The sequence below is a fragment of the Platichthys flesus genome, chromosome 4 (assembly GCF_949316205.1).
Source record: "Platichthys flesus chromosome 4, fPlaFle2.1, whole genome shotgun sequence".
Taxonomy (NCBI): Eukaryota; Metazoa; Chordata; class Actinopteri; order Pleuronectiformes; family Pleuronectidae; genus Platichthys; species Platichthys flesus.
The window spans coordinates 12,445,671-12,469,828 of record NC_084948.1 but is presented as its reverse complement, the minus strand read 5'-3'; the positions used below and the strand labels follow the sequence as shown (position 1 = coordinate 12,469,828).

At 39.8% G+C, this 24,158-nt stretch overlaps 1 protein-coding gene across 3 annotated transcripts; it reads left to right on the top strand.

Annotated features, from left to right (window-relative positions):
• Nucleotides 1–1,195: 1,195 nt before the first annotated feature.
• Nucleotides 1,196–23,076, top strand: fam168a (family with sequence similarity 168 member A). 3 transcript variants are annotated; one of them, XM_062385504.1, is made up of 8 exons: nucleotides 1,196–1,388; nucleotides 13,641–13,748; nucleotides 14,441–14,532; nucleotides 16,640–16,720; nucleotides 19,197–19,342; nucleotides 20,014–20,200; nucleotides 20,422–20,548; nucleotides 20,753–23,076. In XM_062385504.1, exons 2-7 carry the CDS (start codon nucleotides 13,687–13,689, stop codon nucleotides 20,532–20,534), a joined length of 681 nt encoding a protein of 226 aa, XP_062241488.1. In that variant the 5' UTR covers nucleotides 1,196–1,388; nucleotides 13,641–13,686; the 3' UTR covers nucleotides 20,535–20,548; nucleotides 20,753–23,076. The 3 variants fall into 3 exon arrangements, with proteins under 3 accessions (XP_062241488.1, XP_062241487.1, XP_062241489.1); XM_062385503.1 differs by having other exon boundaries at nucleotides 16,640–16,768; XM_062385505.1 differs by lacking the exon at nucleotides 13,641–13,748 and having other exon boundaries at nucleotides 16,640–16,768.
• Nucleotides 23,077–24,158: the final 1,082 nt, after the last annotated feature.

The following is a 24,158-nucleotide window of genomic DNA, read 5'->3' as shown; positions in this document are numbered from 1 at the left end:
ATATAACTAATATAAACGGCTTTTTTCAGTTGCAAGATATAAGTGAATACATGCTCAAATTAGTATAAATAGTTAACTGCTGTTGAATCCATAGTTTTATGTTTGCATGTGCTCTGCAGATTGGGAGTGTTTTGTTTTCAATTATTTATGCTCTAAATGCAACAATGATGACAAAGCACTTGCTCTTAATTGAAAATGTGGTGTAAGTCACTTCCTCACCACTCGATGGCGATGCCCTGCTGTAAGGAAAAATAAAATGTGGTTGCTATGCATGAGGCCAGGAAAAGAAAACCACTGAATCTAAATCGGTGAACGTGAACCTCCAGCTACTGCAGTACCGTGTCACCGCCACCACTTTTCCTGCCTGTGTTGAATCCAAACGATACATAACAGCAGGCCTTTGTTGACATGCACCAAAACCACCACAGTGAGGGTGACCTCTTGTAGTAACAATATGCATGCAGACACATACTGATAGATTTCGAATACACATAAAGATTATATCAGAGCAAAAATATTAATAAATTATTCTTGGTTAAAATGAAAACAGACACACAAAAGAGATGAAAGCTAATCCAAAAACTTGATGACCAGTAGTCTACTCAAATTTACATTGAACCTTCGTTATGAGTGCATGAGAGAAACCCCTTCAATATCATTGTAAGCAAAAAAATAAGGCTGTATCTTCACTCATTAGAATCCCCCCTCTTTTATTATTATTAGTATTAGTAGTAGTCGTTTTAGTAGAATTTGTATCTATAGCTCTAATAAAGCATTTAAATTATAATTATTAAGTGCATGAGATAAACTCCTACATGACTGTAAACAGAAACAAAGACTATTAATTCCTTCACTCATTACAATTTCCTGCTTTTATTATTATTATTATTATTATTTAATTCGAATCATCATCAATGCCGTTAATGGCGCATTCAGGGTCAAATTTGCATTGACCATGAACGCCTCATTACTGAGTGCATGAGGAACTCCATTAATATCGTTGTAAAAAGAAAAGTTCCCTGCTTTATTATTATTATGATTCGTTTTATTATCATAGTTGTTGTTATTTGTATTATTATTACTATCATGAATGCCTCCACACTTCATGTTCTCGGTGGGTCTGTCGGGCCCCCTCCTTTCTCCTCTCATCCCTGCATCCCTCCCTCCCTCCCTCCCTCTCGGCAGTGCATCCCCATCCCCCACACACAGTGACCGTCTCTCGGGGTGAAAGCTGTCTCCTTCTCCTCAGCGCAACTGGCCCCCGACAAAACGCTGCCGTAGCACAGCCAGACCACACCGAGCCGAGCAGACACACGGGAGAGAGCACGTACGCACCACCGGAGAATCGTGTTTAATTTTTTCCTCAATTCTTCGACCGAGTGACTTCGGTGAGTCTCAGCCGCAGTATGTTGTTATGGCGGACAGGAATGTCCATGTGTCGACTCGGTACTTGTCCCTGTTTTTTTTCCCTGCCTTTTCTTCCCCCTCCGTATCCCTTCAATTGTCCTCCGCGGCGGTGGCTACAGTGGGAACTAGCGGGCTAAGCTAAGCGGGCTAGCTCGAATAGCGGACTCAAACTGGTACAAGTTGTCCGGTCGATGGTGGTTGATGCGGCGTTGGCGGTGAAAGTCGCCGCTGTCGTAGCGGGGCTCTCTGCGTTCATTGTCTTTTGCTAATCTTTCCCCAGCTAGTTCGCTAATTAGCCCTTTGAGCAGCGTGTGTCGGGGGATGCTACGGCGGGCTAGCGGCTTGTCTTTATCAGGGGGCTAGCAAGGGAGCTTAGCTAACGTTTGTATTCTGCGTCCCGCACGGATTCCTGCACGGGACTGCCTCGGGATGGCCGTGTAGCCATGCTAACGGTGGCTAATCTAGCGATAATTGGCAAGATGGCATCTCGGAGTTGTTATCTAGAAATCGGTGGATTTTTCAAAATGGTGTCTTAGGCTTGTTTGAGTGTGACCATTTTTCGTCCGACCGTGGCTGTTTTTGTCGATGCTGACGATCTGAGGAATGCAGTGCTCCGCCAGTGATGCCACACTGTGATGGACATAACTACATTTAACCACTGATGTGGGGGAAAACACAAAAGCCTGCAGACTGCGCTCCAGGCTACAGCCTCCGATGCGAACAATACAACTGCATCTTAGAGTGGGAGCAGTTTATTTTTGAAGTACTAGTTCTATAATGCATCTTTGCAGTAGCTGACGCATGTTATAAACACCACGTTTGCCCCCCGACACGAGGGACAATATCTTTTGTTTTCCGATTGAAATTTAAAATGTACAACAATGCACATCTCATACACTCTGGTATTTTATCTCTAATGTATTGTCTGTGTTTATAATAGTGCTTTTCTAGTGTTGATCTCTCAAATAGCCTTACAATACAATGTTTGCCATTCACGCAGCCGTCACAGTATATTTAATGCAAAAGCACCCATGGCTTTTCGAGGGGATTTCTATTGTTGTTAGGCCTCACCAGACCAGCACATTATATGTTCTTTATTTGGTTTCTATCGCATCCATTGGAAACACTCCAACCCCATCAAACAACAAACAACCAATCTTAATCTTCAAGACTCCTTTGAAATCAAGGGGCATCTGGCATGAAGTTGTGTAAATAGCAGTGACAATGGTCAACCTTGACAAATCCACAAAGAAACTGCAGTGTTTTGGGGACATTCTATGCAAATCAATACTTTGCCAGATAACTAGTTATTGAAAATGAAAAAAATGATGATGCAGAACGGACTATAAAATTGAGTTTAATAAAATGTTCAATCTAAGGTGACCCTGTCTGCAATGCTAAAGTAAAAGAGGAGGGGGCATCTGGTTTTGGCATGTATTGAGCGCAGTCTCATGTGTATGAATGGTAGGCTCTACAATGCATCCATAAAACTGTCACCGGATTGAGAAGCTGGAGTCCCTTAATTTTATGATAGTCAGTGGTTCTTTAACAGACCATGTCTTTGGACCACTTGATCCACTTGGTTTGAACCATTTAATGATTTGCTCCTCACAGATCAGCTAACAAAACGCATACAGACAGCAACATCCTGATTCATGCTCCCATGGTGTACCTCTCCCAGTTACCAGTCTCTCCAATGGATGACGTTTTTTATTATTAACAATAAAGTTACCAGATTTTAGGGCCAATGGAATTGTTAATCATTATTATTCATTGCCTAAACAGTAGCTGCAATCAATAATTATTTAATTTGTCTAGTTATACATCAATTATCTTTTCATTGGCCAATCTTAATGTCAATTTAATTTGCATAATAATAAAAAACAAGATTCACACATAAGTATCTTGCCGGGCATGTCTTAAAACCATGGTCTGTGGTCTGACGATACGGATAAACATTTTATGGATGTTTTAAGGGGCCGACGAAGTGAACAGAATTCATCCCAGTACTGGTGGTCAGTCTGACCATGAGTGACAGGTCAACGGTGTGAGAGAGCGCAAGAAAGCAAGTGAGCGCAACAGCATTGCAAAGAGGGCTCCACACAGCTCTACAATGGAGCAACAGAACAAAACACAAGTTAAAGATCTTTTGTGTTGACACCATGGTCTGATTAGTCCCGCCTCAGTCTGGATGATTAATGGAAAACAATGCAGTGATGTCATTAAGAAAGGCCAAACTTGTCCAAAAATAACAGTAGTTCAGAATTACTTTTATTGGGTATCTCTACATCCTACAGGAAAATACCAATGACCTAAAACCCCTATCAATCATTACATGGAAGGAAAAACGTCACTATGAATGTCAGACAATGATGTCATGCTGTGTTATTAAAATGTAAAAAAGATTTTGTATCACCCCCTCCAAGGCTATTTATTTCCTCTGTGGCAGAAGAACATGTTACCCCCGCCTTCAGAAAGGCTACCCTCACATGTTAAACCTAAGTTTGAGGGGAAATTGTCTTATATTAGAATCAATAAGTATTCCTTTCTAGACAGAGCTGTAGACAACCCTGTATAGTTTTTTTCCATCCATTTTGTTTAGCAATGCACCCAGGTCTTATAATGAAAGGGAAGATCCTGCCAAGAAATATAGAAGAAATTGTATGTGCCACACTGATAAAATAACCTGCAATCTAACATTGGTTTGGGCTGCCATTTGGCAAATTCACACCACTGTCTCTCACAGATGAAACAAGACGAACATTTCTCACCACTCCTGTTAATAGCTGCATCTCTGTTTTGTAATCAACACCAACATGTTATTTTGAGAGATTCTCCATCCGACGTTTGTTATGCTGCACCAGTCAATACCCTTTTAATTTTCATTAGACCAAGAAATAATATTCTCGCATTGCTTGAGACTTGCTGAATATTTTGGATTGCATCCTTAATGAAAAACATTCAAATTTGTATCTGTTGGTAATGCATTAGTAAATCTCTTGTAGGACGTTCACTGTAAGTTCAGAACTTTGCTTCAATACAGTAAACTTGACTGTGTTTACCCGCCAGGCCACTAGGTATTACTTTCCCCAAATGACTCCTTAAATGTCTTATGAAGGAAACCTGGTGCCTGAAATCTGGGTTTTCAATTGGGAATGGCGTTTCCAAATCAGGACAAAAGCTCTGTCCATAATTGGGGAATGTGGATTCATGGCTTAGAATTAGGAGTAAAGGTTTGGCCCATTTAATAGGTACACCTATGTTAAACTAATGCAGTTTAAACAAACAGGCCTGCAATGAATCCACTTTAATGAAGATTGGTTTCAGTTCATGTTGAATCTGTAAATGTGTGTTATACTTACTTTAATGCTCATTTTGGAGGCTTGTGTACTGTGCTATACTTGAACACATGTTCCTTATGTCAGTACAACCCACTACAGTTCAAAAGCAACACAAATTCAGTGTTCTTTATACTAAAAGTTTTCTTAAATTTCAAAATGCTGTGAACCATCTGTCTTGCAATATATTGAATTGTAACCAGTATTGTGATGTGCATCACCAAATTAATAGGCCAGCATTTGGTGATAGAAAACAATGCATAATTGTTGAATTTCTGTAAGCTTTTCAGTGTCCTGGTACTTTACATTCTGGCTCTGTGTCATGGATTAATGGGACACCTGCAAAGGATAGGGCCAAAGTTAATGTATCACCATTGCTTGTCTTACTGTGAAAATTTGTTGAACCACATCAACAGTGTGATAATTATTATGCAGGCCCTGTCTTAGCTGGTTTAAGCACCAGAGTGGAGAGGCTCCAAAACAAAAAGCAAAAACACTTACTTAACCGGGATCTTATGAAGATGTTATAAATGTTGGTGTGAAGCTTTTTATATTCTCGAAGGAATACATGACACAAACGGAAACTCTATTTTCTACCATTTTGTTTCCACTGTTTGAGGTTGGACTGGTGGTCCTTTTTAAAAACATCAGTGGTTGTTATCTTACCTACAATATAATAGAGTCCTGTACTAGTAGCACCTCCACTGTGGGCAATAATGCCTGTCTACTGTTAATATCTCCTTGGGGTATTGATTGTTTATCAAGGGTTTAACTGGCCAGTCGTAAGTCATAAAGCTGTCTGGTCTTGTGCATATGCGTTCACACAAGTATTTATGTCTCACTGGGTTTTTGTTTCCTGACGGGTTTACGATTTGTCCGCCAGAAATAGGCTATGAGGAGCCGGAGTGGCGATCTAAATAAACAGTCGACGAAGAAGAAGAAGAAGACGACGACGTCTCTTCTTTGTGTGTTTTGTCTTCGACAAACAACGTTACTCCGCCTAATGTTCTGGCGGTGAATTGCGTTAGTGAAGCATAAACCGAAACGAGTCCGTCGATGCAACTGCGTGGCCTTCCGCGTTTGCAGTCGCAGGACTATAATTCGGCCTTGACTGGGCAGCTGCCTCCGACTCACTCAGCCTTACTTTGGCTCCAGGTCTGCAGCTACCAGTACCTACCCATCATCACCATGTGGTCTTAACCATTAACAACCAACTGACTGCAAAGCGGTTCTATTCATTTGTAAATGAGCAAACAGACTGGCTCATTCAATTTACACTTTCAATGTATGTTTAATCCAAGTAATGCAAGTCATTTTCTGCTTTGAGGAATTTCCTTCTTTTATGGTTACTTTTGTACTTTATACGTACTGTTTTATTTTAATAGCCCCATATATCAAGCCACACAAGACAACTTAAGCGCAACAGCTCGATCAACAGAGAATGTTGTAGAATATGTAAGCACCTCAAAGTTTATTTAGCTGGCATTGATTGACTTAACTAATGTTCCACCAGTGTCTTAAAATGATTTTCGGGGTCTTCTGAGTAAATGTTAGCATAGTATCTATAGATATCTCTCGGCAAATCCGTACAAATATTTCCCTGTGTGGTGTGTAATTAGTGTCGGTCTCACTTGAAATCAGTGTTGCTCTAGACTTCTAGGATTGTTTCCAGTGTCATTCAGTTCTACTGTCAGTGTTAAAATCCCTTAGTTGCAGTGAGAACTCATTAAAAGTCGTATTACTTGATGCTCCCCTTTTTAAGAAACGTAGACGTAAGCCTCTAATTATCACTTTTTACAAGTCTATGAAGATACTGCTATTAACGTCTTACACCATTATCTGTGGGTCCTTCTAGTTCTCTTCCTGAACTACAAATATACTAAGTCACATACAAATACATACATATTACAGAGTAAGTAGTAGGTGCCACTAAAAATAATCACTGTTCTTAAATTGACAAATAGCCTTGTATTGTCTAATAGACTAGACATACAAAGGTTGGATATTTTGCCATCAAATTATTTATCACACTGTCGCGCTGACCTCAGTGGCAGTGCCTAAGAAAAGCCGCTGTACTATTCGTCGTAATGCAGCGTTCTGAATGTGTGTCAATACCCCAGGCCCACAGCAGGGGTGGAGATCTCCATAAATGGATAATGTTTAAGAGTATTCATTTCATGGTAGGCACACTGGGTATGAAAAATATTTCCATTTTCAGGCGCCAGCACAATACTGTCACTTAATCCTGGGATGCAGACCCATGAGGTGTGTGTGTGACTGATGAGATGATCTTGGAAAGGAGACTAGAAGGGGAGGAAGTCGGCACAGAGAAAGGGGGAGATGCTGTCCTAGATTTAAAATAGCCCAGGGCTGCTTGAAGCTCGTTGCTGCAGGGCAGGTCTGATTGTGTGGAAGGCAGGGGGGTATTTCTGATTCCATCACACTGCCTTTTAATATTACAGCAGGATGGATGTAGTCTTGGACTTGATTATGGATGTCAGCTCTGATTGAAATAGCAGGCGCTACTGGAGGCCTGTGTTTTGTTAGATATCATGCTGTTTGGAAGATTGCTGATGTAAAAGCTCTCCTTTGTAAGTCAGCTGTGCAGGGATCCTGCACACAAGATTTTCTGCCTAATCTATAACGGTTTGGAATATTTCACATTCTTCTCTTTTTGGCCCTGCTTTTCTCATTGGTTTCAAGGGGGCATAAAGGCAAACAAATTTAATCAGAAGACAGTTCTTTCTGGCTTGCTTGCTTCCACGCTGCAGTCAATCTCTTGCACACTACGACACACACAGTCCTGATCAAGCAGAGTAGCTGAGGTGTTGAGTGTTAAACTCTTGACTTTGATTGCTGCTTTGTTAGCCATGAATGTTTCGTGTGACAGAGAAAGCCTCAGGCTTTAATAAAGATTTAATGTTGGTGGCCCAGTAGTGCCGCAACTAACCTCTTTCATTATCAAAATGCAGCCGGTTCCTTTCCCAGTAAGGTGATTGTCTGGTATTTAATATATCAGAAGATAATGAAAAATGGCCACATTTTCCCAGTACCTAATTAAAAATCTATTAATACCTCATCTTACCAACTGGTTAATTGTGTCAATAATTTCAGCTTTACAGTACAGTAAGCCGATACTAAAATGTGCCTTACAATTTAATAAAAAAAAGAATCCTATTTGTGTGCGGTTTTCCCCATTAATTACCTCAACTGTGGCAGCCGGCCATAGTCTCATTTGTCCCAACAGTTACGTTCCAAATGTTTCTGGTACTTCTCATAACAACATAAAATAACTCAAACTTAGTGCTCTACACTGTTGCTCATTGAAGAGATCTAGGCAGTGCTCTGTGCCCCATTGACCGGTCATCACCAGTACCCGGAGAAACTCCTCCGCATCAGAGGTGAGCCATCAAAAATTGCATTCAGTTTTTACTGTCTGCGTTAGACAGGCACTTTTCCCCTTCACCTGCCCCTCTGTATGTCCCATTTTGTAGGTGTGGAAGAGAGTGTGTGTCCAGAGACTGCCACCTTCTCTAGTTCACAAAGTTTGTAGAGTGTACTAATTGTAAGTCGCTTTGGACAAAAGCGTCAGCCAAACGACATGTAATGTAATTGCCTAATCAATATTACTAGGTTCAATACTGAAATGATGCTAAATATGCGCTTTTACTTTGCCAAATCTCTGTGACTCAGTTTATTACTGCTCTTTCAGTTTATAATTGACGATTAATAACTTATTTTAAAAGTATTGTTTTTTTTTTATATTAGAACATAGGCGCTACCAATGTCTAACGAGTATTATACCCATACAAAGTTAAATAGACAATGGGGCTGATGGGCATGAACATCATGTAACACAGTCTATAGCAGCAACCCCACTATTGCCACACCACATTACACTCAGCAGTTTGTTGTCTAATGGTTTCGCTCTCTCTCTCTCTGTTTCAGTCTCGTATGACCCAAGTGAAATGCTTTCCTTTTGGAGGATTAAAAAAGCTGTTAAGTTCTATTCTCTCCTGTGCTGAAGTGTGATAACGCCCACCGGTTTTGATTAGTTGCTTAAAGAGTAGATGCCTGCTGAGGTATTATGTGGGAGGATATAGTTGGTGTGGGGGTTGTGTTGCATTGTACATGTTCTCCAGGAATGGTAGCCCTTTGTGTGTGTGTTTCGGTGGTTTATTCTTTCACAATCACCCACCCCCCTCCCTCATTAATACCACTTCTGCTCCCCATAGGCTGCAAGAATCTCCCTTTATAGAGTGGAACCAACATTATTGTTTTTGAAATGTGCACATACTTAGACGCAAATAACATATGTAGACATAAATGACCAAGATCTGAAACAATAGAAAATATGATTGTCACTTTACTGCTTTCACACAAAACATTAAAAGACAGACAGACACACACACAACCCCCAGGTCTATTAGCATACGGGTTATCGAGCCCCTGTATATTTCTCTACCGTTGCCTTGAGGCTATATAGCTTGTGAGTTCAGCCCAAATGAAGTCCCACTAATAGAGTTTAAGCTTAACAAAGTCCTGAAAAATAACTCTGGTTAAGCTGTGGAGCTGTTAGGTCTCTTTAATAATGTTTGCCAGCGGTGATGAATGAATCCCTGGTCACTGTTTGTTCATGTGTGAGACGAGGAGAGAATTTACAACACAATCTGATGCCAGGATTTGGGCAGCCAGAAAAATAACTATGAACATTTTAGCCTTTTTATCCAGCAAAATGCTTTCTGTTTGTTCCTGAGTATTGGAAGATATTTTGTCATTTAGATAGTAAATGTAGCATTTTAAGTTTTTGACTGTTAAAACAAGAAATTGGCAAATTAATCCAAAAGTAATTGTTAGCTGGGTTGTATTCGGTACCTAATGCAGCACCATACAATATCTTCAGGCAATTAATACGATTAAGTTTTACCAAGTGTGGAGAGCCATGATTGAAAACAGTTATTTTGTATTGAAAGGCTGCTACCAAAAACACTACCCTCCTCAATTTATACTTGCGCAAAGCATCTAGGTTCAGCCCCGTAACCTTCGCAGATAGTGGCAAATAATTGAAAGTGCTTCACATCACATGCAGTTTCATCTTCACTAGCGGTGTACAGCTGTCCTTGTACTGACGAAGCGATGTTACTCTGCAGCTTGACCTTCCATCTTTGAAGTCGACATGTTTGTATCAAGTAGAGAGTTTGAGAAAACAGATGTCAGGTTTTACAGAAAGGGGCCACGAGACACCGACAAAGTGTCATTAAAAAAATATAAATACTTTAATTTTATCATTTCATTGTTCCTCCTGTTATGTTTTATTTCATTATGGAGCATGATTGAGTTTTTCTGTGTTTAAATTATTAATTTTATTATTGATGAGGCCATGGATTATTGATTGAAAAACTCTCAGTTTATATGGGGGGATGCTAAACTCAGAATCTCGTCGTTCTTTCGAAGTCAAAATATCTGTATTTTAACAAATTAAATTATTAATTGACCTAAACAAACAATATTTTTGAATAATGAAAATCATAGTTGCCTAACCCCTAAAATAAGATACTTCTATAGAAATAAGATAAGAATAACTGCCCACTCTTCAGACAGAATTTATATTATCTGACTTATTGTGTTAATTAGCTTTTCCCAAAATGGCATTTTGGTTTCTTATAAAATAAATATTTATATAATGCAGACCCCAAATCTATTTCAAGTGGTCAGCAGTAGTTGCTACTTGACTGTAAGTGCATATTTAATTTTGACATTCCAGTCACACAGCCGTATGTCGAGTTATTACTCGTTTTATGTTTTGCCTTAAGCAACAAAAATGCTTTCAAACCATGGAGATGTGTAGACTCTTTTCCTTTACTCTCTGTTCTACAAATAAATATACAACCCGTCACTATCTTTGTCTGTCTGTATTGTGAATGTCCCCTTGAGAATGCTCTTCTTCAATCACAGTGGTCTTTTGAACAGAAGGTCTTATTGTTAGAAAGGGGTTTTATTCGACAGCATGATGCACCTCATCGCCACCTCCCCCTGAAAACAAAGGGAGCTGTGGTTTGACACTCCTACTCATCACATGCTTTTCTGTCATCCTATTGCACACACACACACACACCTCCATCAGACACATTGATGTGCCCCTCTTGTTCTCACCCATTCACTTTTCAACACCTTGGCCTACACACGCTGTTTTTTTTCAGACAGAAACCGTCTTTCTATTCATTCACAGCTGTAATAGGGTATGTGTGTGTTTGCAGTAGGCCTCGGGGCTAGCTCGGCCACCTGTCTCGGTTAAAAGCCGATGGTTCCTCACTCTACACATTACAACAGGCAACTTATAACTAAGTTCATGTGAACAAACGATATTATTCTGATTGCAGCCAATACATGTAACTTCGGTTTGACTCTTTCTTTTGATAATTTAGTGCATTGTCTTTTATGCTGTTGTCTTCGCATCACTGGAGCGAAAATTTAGATTTTGTTGTATTCTGCCGATGCAATGACAATTAAGGCTTTCTATTCTATTATGGTCATTGCACATACATTTTCCAATCAACCCCATTGAGCTTGCTCTGTGAGCATGGCTGACATTTAGGAAAATCAGGGATTGTATTTTTAAACTGTTCTTTTATGTGTCATTTGCAGTAATCTGTGGCTTTTGCTTTAATCTGGTTATAATTAAACTCAGTTTGCATGTCGAGACACTGATTTACTGAGGTGGAGGAAGCTAATGACAAAATAATTGAAGAAAAGCAGCAGAGAGGAATGAAAGGTTGGAGGCCAGGAAGCTGAGGGTGGGGATTAAAGCAGAGGAGATGCAGTAGATTAATAAGGATTGTACAGTGAGCTGTGTTCAACAATCGGTAAATCAGTTCCCCAGGGACATTATTTTGTTATAAGATTTGTTTATTTTAGTAATGAGCCATAGTTGAGGCTCGTGTTATTGGCTTGACCGGCCACTGTCTACCACTTCATCCAGTGTGTGTGTTTGTTTGTTAGAGATGGAGACAGCACCATTGATTGTGCAATCGAATGTTGGGAGTTTCTCCATTGCACTTACAAAAATAATTGGTGTAAAGAGTAACCATTATCAGACCCCTTATGGAAAATGTTTTGCTTTCAGGGACATATCTCAATTCTTTTGGTCAGACCCTCACCACTACTCACCTCGTATTTCACGTTTTGAGACTTGAAATGGTGTCTGGGCCTTTTGGGGAAATTCCCTGGTCCTTCCAAGTTGACATATTTGTCAAACACGAAATCGACTGACATGACGCAGCATGCAAATATGATGCAATTATGTTGGGAAAATGTCCGTTTGTGTTTCGCCGTGAGAGGGTCCATAATTTTGCACATTGCCCTCATACTTTCCAGCTACATTAGCTGTTGATGTCGTCTTGTTAATGTTTTGGTGCATCCATATGTTTATTTAAGGAATTCATGCATAAAACGACTAGAAAGCACCTGCACCCACATGTTAATGCTAGCATTCAGTTTTCAAGTGACTCCAGGCGTTTTGACGTCATGTTAATGGACACAGTGCTGAAATGATTCTTTGACTAATTTGAAGTGTCATCCGTGTTGTTTGGCATTGCCAGGGTACAGTGTATGCCAGACATGGTGACAGTGATGCTGTAATCATGTACAGAGTAAGTGGCTATGAAACACCAGCCCAATATGCATCAGTTTAGATTTAAGATGGAAACTCATGTTCTGGTACAATCCAATTCCTTTCGTATTGTCTTTACATGATGACTGGGTGATTGATTTGCTGTGTACAGCACAGGATACAAATGAAGTCATAACATACAGCGCGCACACACACACACGCACACACCTTGCCTCTACGTATTCCTCAGCTGTTCCACTCTGTGTGTGTACTGGATCCTGCTTATTCAGGTGCTTGACTTTGCTTCCTTTTGTACATATATTTTGTTCCCGTCACATGCACGCTCACTTGGGTGCGTTGTGCTTTTTCATTGGCTCTCGACGTTTTCTTTGCTGCTTGTATTCAATGTTTTGTACAGCACATCACATACAAGTACAAGATGTGTAATGATTCTTAAACCCGAGACCGAAACAGTGATACAATGGTGATGTAAGAGTTAGATTTAAACACTCTCATATACATTTTAAAGTCACCCTCTAGTCAAAAATATGTTGAATTTGAGCTTCACTTCACTATTATCTTACTACCAATATATTTAATATTTTCATGTTTATGGATTCTTCATATTTTAATGCAGTAAAATATGTGAATGAGTTTTCAGACACAAGTTAAAAAGTAATTTGTCTTTTTTCAGAAACGTAGTTTTTTGTTTTTGTTCGAAATCTATTTCATGCTGTGCGCTTTGAACAGTAAAAATTATTGTGACACTTAAGGCCAAATGCCCCTGCCCCTAATTTAATAGAAATTACAAGCCTGGTGATCATCATTTTGAGATTAAATAACCATAAGATTGAGAATTGAATTGTGGCTCAAAAATTGAGGTCTGAAAATAAACTGCGAATTTGGACTCGTTAGAAACAGTACACACACTTAAGCTTCACTTTACTCAGACATGCATCATATAGACTTGATATACATGTTGGTAAAATATGTCTTCATTTCTGTTTTATCAGCTTAAAGATGCTTACATGCTAGTGCAGGACATTATTTTAGCAGTAAAAAATTCCCTCACAACAATTATTAAATCTAATTATTGGTGTTTAATCACCGGTTACCTCAACCACTCACTCAGACATGCCGTCCTAATCACTGTCTCCCCTGCTGCTATCACTAACCATTTGCTGTTGCACTGGTGCTTGCTTTTTGTTGCTGTTATTAAAATTTTATTTTTTTATCCCTTTTCCTGTGTTCGTTGTAATCATGACCTCTCGCTGTTTTAATTTCAGATTTGCATATCCACTTCCACTCCTTCCTCATTTGCATACAGCAAGAATGGCGAGCGGGCATCCCACAGACAAATTCAGTTTCATGTATCAACCAGACACGCACAAGAGGTACGGGGCACGCACGCATGCACACACACACACAAAGACACACTCATGCACACACATTTCCCATGCCCATATTCTCAATAAACAGGTAAGTTGAAATAGCACTTTGAGGTTTCATTCATCGCCATCGTGCGACCTGTGAGGAAAGACACCTGATGGGAGATGAGGTTTAAACAAATCTTTAGTAAGACTTCTCCCCCCATCCATATACAGCACCTTAAATTTTAAGTGGCCACTCCTTCGTTCAATCCTGTAGAGGGAACATGGCTGGTAGAGCTCCTCCTGCCTCTTTTTTTTGCAGGTGTGCAACATCTGGCTGGTTTTATTTAACACCTTACAGGAAACCAGACAAACATTTTCAGTGGATTTTTGCATTCCTCTGATTTTCTGTCAGCACTTTACAGGAAAAAATCCAGTTAATAGTCTGCGTTTTTAAACACAAGCATATTTTGAGCCTACTTGAGGGTGAGGATTTACGGTGCTTGATTTTTGTTGCTTGCTGGCAAAATCCTTCAGCTGGATGTCGCCTTGAGAATCTTGAGTTTGGGATTAATGTGTGTGTGTGTGATGGGTGTGTGCTTATGTATGCTTGATAGATGTAACAATTTTCTTTCCAATTTACGTGGCTTACGTCTCTCTCCCCTCCATTTTTCTTCTCTCTCCTATTTGCGACACTTTCCTTTTTTCTCTCTCAGTAAGAACAGATTATCTTCAGCTATGAATCCAGTCTACAGCCCTGTTCAGCCTGGCACCCCTTATGGAAACCCAAAGAACATGGCGTTCACAGGTAAGACTAATCAGCACATACACATTTTTCCTCCACTAATATCCAGATTGTCCCCTACTGTTAACTAAATGTGCGCACAAAGTGGCTGCCATAGGAGGAAATGCAGTCAACATCTTTGCCCATCGCAGAAATGTGTATATTGATGAGTTACAGAAGGGATCGATGTGGCTACTGTGGTAAAGTCAGTGATCCAGAAACCAAAAAAACTATATTGATAACTGGTGAAAGTTATGTGCAGATAAATCATAATAAAAATAACCAGTAGTTGAAGTTTGACATGAAATCAGTCACAATAAGAGCTTCACCTCAATCAACTAAAAGCACTTCTGTGATTCTGTATCAGGATTAGACGTTTAGAGTACCATCTAAATATTTTTGTCTCCAATGGCCTGTTACTGTGGAAATGCTACTTGCAGCTCTCTTTCTGAACCTAAAAGTGACCTGCAGTAATTGAGCTGCGGTAAATAACGACACAGAACTATGAAGCTGCTGCACAAACAGCTGTCCACCTGTTAATTCAAAGTTCAGTTAGGCTTAACTCAGTACACAGAAGCCTCAACTGGAGAATGGGTTATCGATGACGTGAACACGCTTTTGTCATGATCAGCAACATAATTTATGTAGATGAGTTTCAGCTGCTGCTGCTAAAGAGTGTAGGTTGCCTCTTTTCTCAAAGTGTATTAATATTGAACGTATCGCACCAAATTGAAAACTGCACCCCCTTGGGTTCTTATCAATACACATGTCTTGTGCGAAGCTGAGATGAACAGTATTTGAGATTTGATATGCTTTCAAACATAGAGCAGTTACAATACAAGTTATTTTAAGATCTACAACCCCACTGTCCCGCCATCATAGCCACTTGGGCTCGCTGTGTGAACGTGGAGTTTTGGAGAGAGAAGACTTAGAACTGCCGGTTAGAGGTGACTGCAGGACCGATTCACATTTAGATTACAAATTGTGTCTTTAGATTACAATGAGTTTATAAAAAAAGGATATTACCGATGCAGGCTGCTTTGTTTACCTTTGCTTGTAAACCAGGAGACCGATGTGTTGACCCAGTTTGAGAAGCAGCAAGTTTGTCTCATATGTCCATTGATGTGAAGCCTCTCAAGAGAGACGCATTCAAACGATAAGCTGCTTCATAAAAATTGATTTCTATCTGTGCGTAACGGAGTTGAATGAAGTCAACTCATTGAAAACTACTCCAAACATTTCTTAACTACAGACAGTGAGCCAATCACCAGAAATAATGTAATGAAGGGAATTATTGAAGCACAATTGGTTGTAATCTTAACATAGATTAGAACCAATTCAGTCATAGCTCCAGAAATGCGCCGTTAGTAAATTAGCAACTGTGTTTACATGCAGATCAGTATCACGGCCATTAAAGGTTTTTGGCAGTGGCTCGTTTCTGTATTAAGCATGAAAATGTCAGTATCCTGGATAAACCCATATCACAGTTTTGATAATCCCATTTTTACTTTAACTGGAGTAATCCATTATTCCGTCATAATGGTGCATATGCACATGCATCTTATCTTATCCTGGTTTCTGACTTCTGGTTGCTGACTACCTTTGAAACGTATTTATTAGACATGTGCACATCTTGACTAAAGCAGATAAAGAAAAGCTTGTATTCTGAGGAAACTGACTACAAGTAAATGCAAGCAGTGAGCAGCACTTAGTCTTGGTTAATTCTATCTCTTTACCTTCTTTTCTTCCTCTTTCTCATTCTGACAAACTTATTTTTTTTTTTTATCAGTGGAAGCGTTTTCTTACGTCAAAAACCAGCGTGTCAGCGTGTCTGGCTACACACACACTCTCAAGAGTGTGTGTGTAGCCAGACACGTGTGTAGCCCCTTGGCATATCTTGGGTTCTTTGCTAATGTTTCTCGATTTATCTCCACCCTCACAATATTGGCAGGAGTGCCGCGTTTGCCAGTTAGTGTATGTAAGGCGGGTTGAACCAACTATGTCATTGGTGCAGACATGTTTTTTAATGAGCTCCATCTGTCCACATCCTGCTTGAAACCAAATCTGTGTTTGTGGTTTCTCTCTGTTAAGCTTTGGTTTCTAATGTGTTCTCTCCTGTGATGACACTCAGGTTATCCAGGAGGGTATCCTGCCGCGGCTCCCACCTATACCCCCAACCTGTATCAAACAGGTAGTCCTGGGTATCCACCAGGTGAGCTCTGGCACACACCATTTGATGGCTTTGTTTATCTTACAAAAGGTAATATCTTGGGAGCAAATGCCTAATTTGTGTAGAGTTAATAAGTGGGATGTTCTTTATTTTTTTTCATTTTTTTTTTCTAAGAATGCAAATAAGAGAAACAACCCACACACACAGCAGAGTGTAGGGTAATGTCGTAAAGGGCGTCACACAGACACAATGATGTATGCAGAAGATTTTACAGTCTAATAATGATGTTTAAATTACTCAACTACAACAATGTTTTACTCTGCAAGTTGTCTGCTCAGTAGATATGAGACTGTTGTCCATAGTTGTTGTCTGTTTATTTGCACATCACAAAATCCCCAAATGTAACACTACATCACTTGATTATGATGTAGAAAAATGGATGGAAAAATAAGCTGACATTTTTTAAGACAGATTTTAAAACCTAGATTAGTATTTTTAATGGAAAAAAAATCTATAAATTGCAGAATCTTGTTATTGTTTGGGGCACAATAACAATCGGTATTATGTTTAAGAGAGGAGAGAACAACAAACCCAAAGTAGGGAAATAGAGATCAGGAACTTGGTGGTGGTTTGGTCCTTTTGAGTTTCATGATATAATAAAAAATATAAATTATTTTCAAAATTCTGTTTGAATAATGGTTTTGAAATATGTATTGAAAACCATAAAGATTGGCACCTAAATGGCAGCATACCTGGAATGTATTAATTTTTATGAATATATAAAACACTAAATGTTCTTTACAGGAGGGCAAATACCTCCTTGAATTGTTCCCCATCCTCCTGAATTTTAAGTGTCGTAACGAGGCAGGATGGGTTTGTAGTTTTCTGCTTTTGAAGCCCCTCTCTCCTCTCATCCCCTCCCCCAGTTGTGTTTTTATCTTTTTGGAAGTCTAACAAAATATCAGGTATGCTCCGTCGAAGCTCGCATAGCTTTGTTCCAACAGACCACCTCAACATCATTCCTAAGGCTGCTGCTGCTGTTTGTCTGCAATTCATATCTCTGCCTTGTGCGGGGCTTGTTAAATACATGGAGAATTAAATTGTTTCCGTTTTTCAGACGAGCTGGATGTGGTCTGATTAGAACTGTGTCTTGATCAATGTCATCATTTCCTCAAGACCATTTAATAGACAAACTGTTTTCTGTCAGCAGGGCTTTTGTGTAATTGTCACACACCTTTGTCCTCTAGTGCCCTGCATGCATGTTAAAGAATGTGTATGAGAGTATGCACACACGCACAAATACACACTTTTAGACACACACAGAGCAGCTCCAGCATCTCTTTGTTCGCTTGTCCTTGTGTGAGGGAAGCTTTCATAAGCTCTGCTGCAGCAGCTAGCTAGTAGCATGTTTGACCTTCAGGCTCCTCCTAGTGGCCGTTCAAAAGTACTGCACTATGAAGAGCAGAGCCCAGACATGAACCGAGTCCGAACCAGATGCCCTCACTGTACAACAGTACAGTAGTATTTAGAGAGAATATCTCTGTACCTTTTTAGATTGGTCCGAAGCTCCTTGGTTACTGGAGAAATAAGCCATTTTTAGATTCAATAACTCTCAGCTTTATAGTTTTTAGCCTCCCATCAAAAGGTGGCACCAGTGCCCCATCTGGTGGATTTTGGGCCAAATTGAAATAATAAACATACAGTTGAAAGCTCAAACTGTTTAAATGTGGGTATTTTCACATGTTAGTTTTACATTAGTGTGACTAATGTATTTTTACTAATTTACTTGTCACTGAACTGCCCCAGATTTCATGGTGCCTACAGTCTATCCATATATAAGAGCAGCAGTTTTTCATAACATGCAGATTATTACTGATTCTCTAATCCTCTCTTCGTGTGCTGTATTTAAAGATAATGGTAATTCAGTATCTTAAAGCTCATTGCTATTTTTTAATACAATAGTGTTTTTATTTAATTTATCCTCTCACCATCATCATGGTACTTGAGGAAGTTGTTTCCCGTGAACTTTAACAAATCTTGTGCATGAACCTGCCCAGCACCAAACAGCATGCTAGAGCAGCTAAAGAGTTTAAACGGCTTCACAAATGAATAAAAACAGTTTTTCCTTTCCTGTAATTTTTAATTAAAACTTCACGTAGGTTTTGGCTTAAGTCTCCTACTAAAACGTTGGCCATCCAATTTCAATAACTACTTGAAAAACTGTGTGGTGTCATCAGCCATGTTCAACCCATAAATGCAGATTATATTTATACATTTTCTGGTAATTGTGATATTAGACCCAGCATTAATCTATCGAATCAGTCATAGGTTAGTTTACAGCGCAGAGAACACATTTAAGAAAACCGTCTCTAAATTACAAAAGGTGACAATACTCATATTATGTTTTTTGGGGGGGTTTTATGGACTGTAAATCACTTATTGCAGGTTTAAGAAAACATCTCATCAGTTAAAGTGTCAAATTTATTTCTCTCTTCTTCCTTTCTCCTCTTTTTGCTAGGATACGCTTCAGCAGGCACCCAATACAAAGTGCCACCCACTCAGTCAAATGGAGCACCCCCTCCCTACACCCCGACCCCCACCCCCTACCCAACAGCTATGTACCCTATCCGCAGTGCCTACCCTCAGCAGAACCTATACGCACAGGTAAGGACACTGAAAGAGGCACTGAAAATACTAGAAAGAAAAGTCGATCAGGCTTGTGATGTTGCCACTAAACTGAAGCACTATCAGTAAATAAGTTTATGTTGTCTGATCAGTCAATGTCATTTTTAAAGACAATTTAATACAGTGAGATGAGGCAGTTTTACAACTCTGACGGCAAACCGTTTATGCAATATTTTCCAAATGAAAAGCATTTTAACTTGTTTTATCGAGAGTGAAAAATTATTTGAATGGCTTTTATGTTGCAGCGATTATGTTTTATACCAAAGAATTGCTTTGGTTAATAGTCTGTTACACTGTCCAGGTACATCTCCCTACAAAGGCCCTGCATTTGCAGCATATTATACTTTGGTCTGGTTGAGATTTTCACACAATAGGGAGATTTTTGTATTCAATGCTTTACTTCTTGTAATGTTAAATATAAGAAGAAAGCCATAGATGCATATGTAGTTGAAAACTTGAGAAACGCAACATGCTAATCTCCAAAGTAACTATTAAATTAGCTGATTTTGTTCTGATTTCTTTTGTTCCTGCAGTAGAAGATGATCATTAGCACTAGAAACTGTTTTCTCTGGGATAAATCCACTATATTATATAATAAAACTACATACACACAAACATTCACAAACCTTTTTCTGTTTCTACCTTGACAGGGAGCATATTACACCCAGCCCGTGTATGCGGCTCAGCCACATGTGATCCATCACACCACTGTGGTGCAGCCCAACAGCATGCCCTCCACAGCCCTCTACCCGGCCCCGGTCCCTGTACCTAACCCTCGCAACAACGGCATGGCTGCCATGGGAATGGTTGCTGGGACAACTATGGCGATGAGTGCAGGTACGTCTCAGCGCAGAGGACACGGATTACTTCCTTCAGTTTTTAGACATGACCAGAATCAGGCAGCAGCATCCTGCCTGCTGACAAGACATCAGATTAGAAATCTTTCTTTATTTCTTGAGTTTATTACTTGAGCTCAGAAATGTTTACTCATTGAATGTGTATGTAAAGGATGCGGTGAGTGGTCGGCCTGTAGTAGTAACGTTGTGAACTTCCTGTAGGGACCCTGCTGACAACGCCCCAGCACCCCCAAATGGGAGGACACCCAGTCACTGTGCCAACCTACAGGCCCCAAGGGACACCTGGGTACAGCTATGTACCACCTCACTGGTAGAGCCCACCAATCATGTGAGTGTCTGCCCTGCCGCTGTTTTCGTTGAAATGTTCCTCGCCACTTCACTCCTCCTCTTCATTCCTCTCTTTGTTCCTCTGTTGTCTCTCTCTCTGACCTGAACAAACTGCTCCCTCACGTTTCTTTTCCCCTCAGGGGCCCGAGGCTCTCTTTGAATCAATCGCCAACGTGTACATCTGCTTCTCTTTTTCTCTCTCCAGGTCTGGAGTCCACCATCGTATGCAACTGCTCAAATCTTACACGGGCTCCCGCTGGTAACCACGGGAACTCCGCACCTGTCTGCAAGAACAAAACTAAAGTGCAACAGCCACTTTACTTTTATTTTTATTGTTATTATGCGACATTCTCTTAACATTCTTACAAAAGCTGCTTTTATTTTTTATTTCTCTATTCATTTGCCAACAGTCATTACTTTGTTTTGTATGGTTTTCTTTGTTCTTTTTTTTTTTCTCGGGAACTCCAGAAGGACTGCTTGACCAATCACAGGTGTCGGTTGCTCCTGTTTCTGTGTTGTGCTGATGTGTGTGGTCCCGCCTGCTGCTGCTCAGTTGGCTGGATAATATTGGGCACTTACTCCTTGTTATCATCTCTCATCATTCACTACAAAGACTTACTGACTTATGCTGCCAAATTTTCTAACGACTAGATTTCAGCACAGGGTTCTAACATAATTAGGATTTTTTGGGGGGGATTATTTAATTTTTCCTTATTACCACACTCAACTGGTTTGCTTAACCTTTCCTGTAGACTTCTTATTTTCTACCTTGGTCATTCCTTCCACTTTATCCTTTATTTTATCTGATTTGTTTCATTTTTTATTTCAATCTCGGTGGTCTTCCAGCATGTTGCTGTCTGTCCGGCCGTAGTCTGTCAGTCACCGTCGTCCTTTCTTCTCCATGTGAGCTGCTGTGTTGTTAGGAGCAGAGCACTTGCTGCCCATCGCCCAGCCAGGTTTGTGTCCCAGCCTGTCCACATTAGCTTAGCACCTAGCACATACAGAAGAAAACACCACCTTCTTCTTGCTGCATACTATGCAGGCTAGTATGGTGTGACACAAACGGAATCTTTACCTAGAGCCGGAGAACCTGTCAGGGTTGTTCGGGTCCTCAAGCTTTTTTTACTGTGGTTAGCCTAGGTGAACGCATTAAGAAAGCTAAATATTAATTCTAACCGTGTCAACAGCAAGGGTGGTCGTACACACGCACACACTGACTCCTGCGGTGTGTTGGAAAACACATGATCACTTAGTGGCACTTACTGAACAGCACCCCTCAGTCCAACACAAGCATACACACGGGTTTCTAGGGGTGTGCATTGCAGACACAGCCAGCAGAGAAGGAGTTTAAAGGGATTGTGTTGGCACCAGGAGAGCAGGACAAAACTGAGGAGCAGGCAGCCATGGAAGGAGGAGGAGGAGGTGATGACGCTCACAGTTGGTTGTTTAATTTCAAGGTACAAGACATTTGAGTTGGTAACATCTTACTTGCGAGAAACTGCTGTCACATTCTGCAATTTTTGCACAATATGAATTGTACATTGATTTCTCGTTGTGATCATTTCGTCTCCTCCACCTCCTCGATTCCAGACCAGGACTAATAACCAAACAGAAAAGACAGATTGTTCAATTTAAAATGCACCTTTTGAATGTGTTTGTGTGGATTCACTCCATTAATCCGTTTGGCAGTGCTCTGAAAAGGCCGAACAAATGAGGTTTAATGGGTCAGGTGCCACATAAGGAAGTCAGGAGGCTGTATACACCTGGTCTGTTGTATTCGCAGCTTGGAATTCTCAGAAATTGGGGCCAATTTAAACTCTGTTGCTGATCGAGAGTAAAAAATGGACTGCAATCAGAAAGCAGGGTTGTTTGTGTTTTAATTGCTGGAGCTTGAAATTGTGATGACTCTGCGTCTCTGTCACTGCATTTGAACCCAGTTGGCTTCTCTTGACAGGAGGTAAAGAGCTACGCGACCTTCAAGGGGCCAGAAAGTCACTTTGAGACTTTAAGCAGTATTATGAGAAAAGAAAATTCTTTTGTATACTGTATTAATTCTGCCGGAGTCAGAGATTTACACATATTTGGTTTTACTGACTGCATTTCAACAGTGCTCTTCATTCATTACAACAACAACCTTTTATTTTATTAAGTCATTTCATGGGCACAATATTACAGCCAGTGAGAGCTTGATCATATACAGCTGGTTTTGTTCACTCTAAGTTGTCTACATCCTACAGTGTGATGATCAATCATTGAGTCTTGTTTATTGGTCCTTGGCTGGAGGACATGTATGGTGCGGGGTTGTGGTGGTGCTAGGGTTGATTATTAGGGGAGGCCTGTGTCATAAAAAAATAAAAATAAAACCCCCCAAAAAAATATAAAAATAAAAAAAGATCAAATCACAACTTCTGTAGAGGACAGGTTGGTTTAGCAAAAGCATTTACTGTGCTGGTATGTAGATGAAGTGGTTTGATATTGCAATAAAACAAGAGGGAATGCCTCCAGCTGTTTAACACAGTAATTATTTTATCAGCGTTTTGAATTGATTTTTGAATAAAATGCTTATTGTTGTAATCTCTAAATATGGATCACAGGCTCTGTAAGCAGCCTCCATTCAATAATTATTACACTTAACTGCTAAGAAGAGTAGAACATATCAGAAATGTGGGATAATGAATAACTTTGTGAGGAAATATTGCACAACACAAGAGAACTTGAGGACTTCAATTTAATGCTAAGTTACAGGTACCTAGGCTGTGTAGTGCAAATGGGAGGAAGAAGCAATTTATATTGTAATTTTAAAATATAAACCAATAAGATTGAGTGTTTTGAGGTATTCTTAGTCCAGATGTTTGTACACTAGTAGGTTAATTCTAAAGAAAATACTCAATAATGTTGCTGTCGGATGGAAACCGTTTATCTTTGAGCCTTATCTTAAATGATGACCCCTGTATTTTAAAAGACATGAAGTGGTTGTTATTGAGACAAGGGTCAAACGTTCCCACCACGTATGGATCGGAGACGATACAGAAGCTGGATTTTCTTGCGACAGCAGTAATATTACTTTTCATTAGGATTTATTTAACTAACCACTACTTCTGTCAGTACTCTCCATTTGTCTTTGTTTTTTTTGTTTTTTTTACATGTTATTTTTGCTTTTTTTTCCTCATTTCCCTCTGGTCAATTAAGCATATTGGGTATGCATAATATTCAGGTGTATTTAACTATAGCATTGGATCTCTAAGTAAAAAAAAAAAATGCAGTATATTTATACAGCAAGTGGTACAGTAATGTATTTCTAGCTAAGCATGGTTGCATCAGTGTGGCAGCTACTGTTTGTGCTTTTACATTTTTTTTTACCTCTTCTGCATCTCTGTCCTATACATATCTGTCACTTTAGTAGGGGGAGTATTTAGGATGGAGTATAAGGCCGTATGGAGAAAATTGCCCATAATATTAGAAGAATAATGCTGAAACGTCTGAATAATTAGACAATAAAGACTTACAAGAAATAAGCAGCAAGGAAATCTCATTGCTTCTTGAGAAAGTACAAAACAGGCTGATCTTCTGGTATTCCCCCTATAAACATGACACATAACCTAAAATGATGA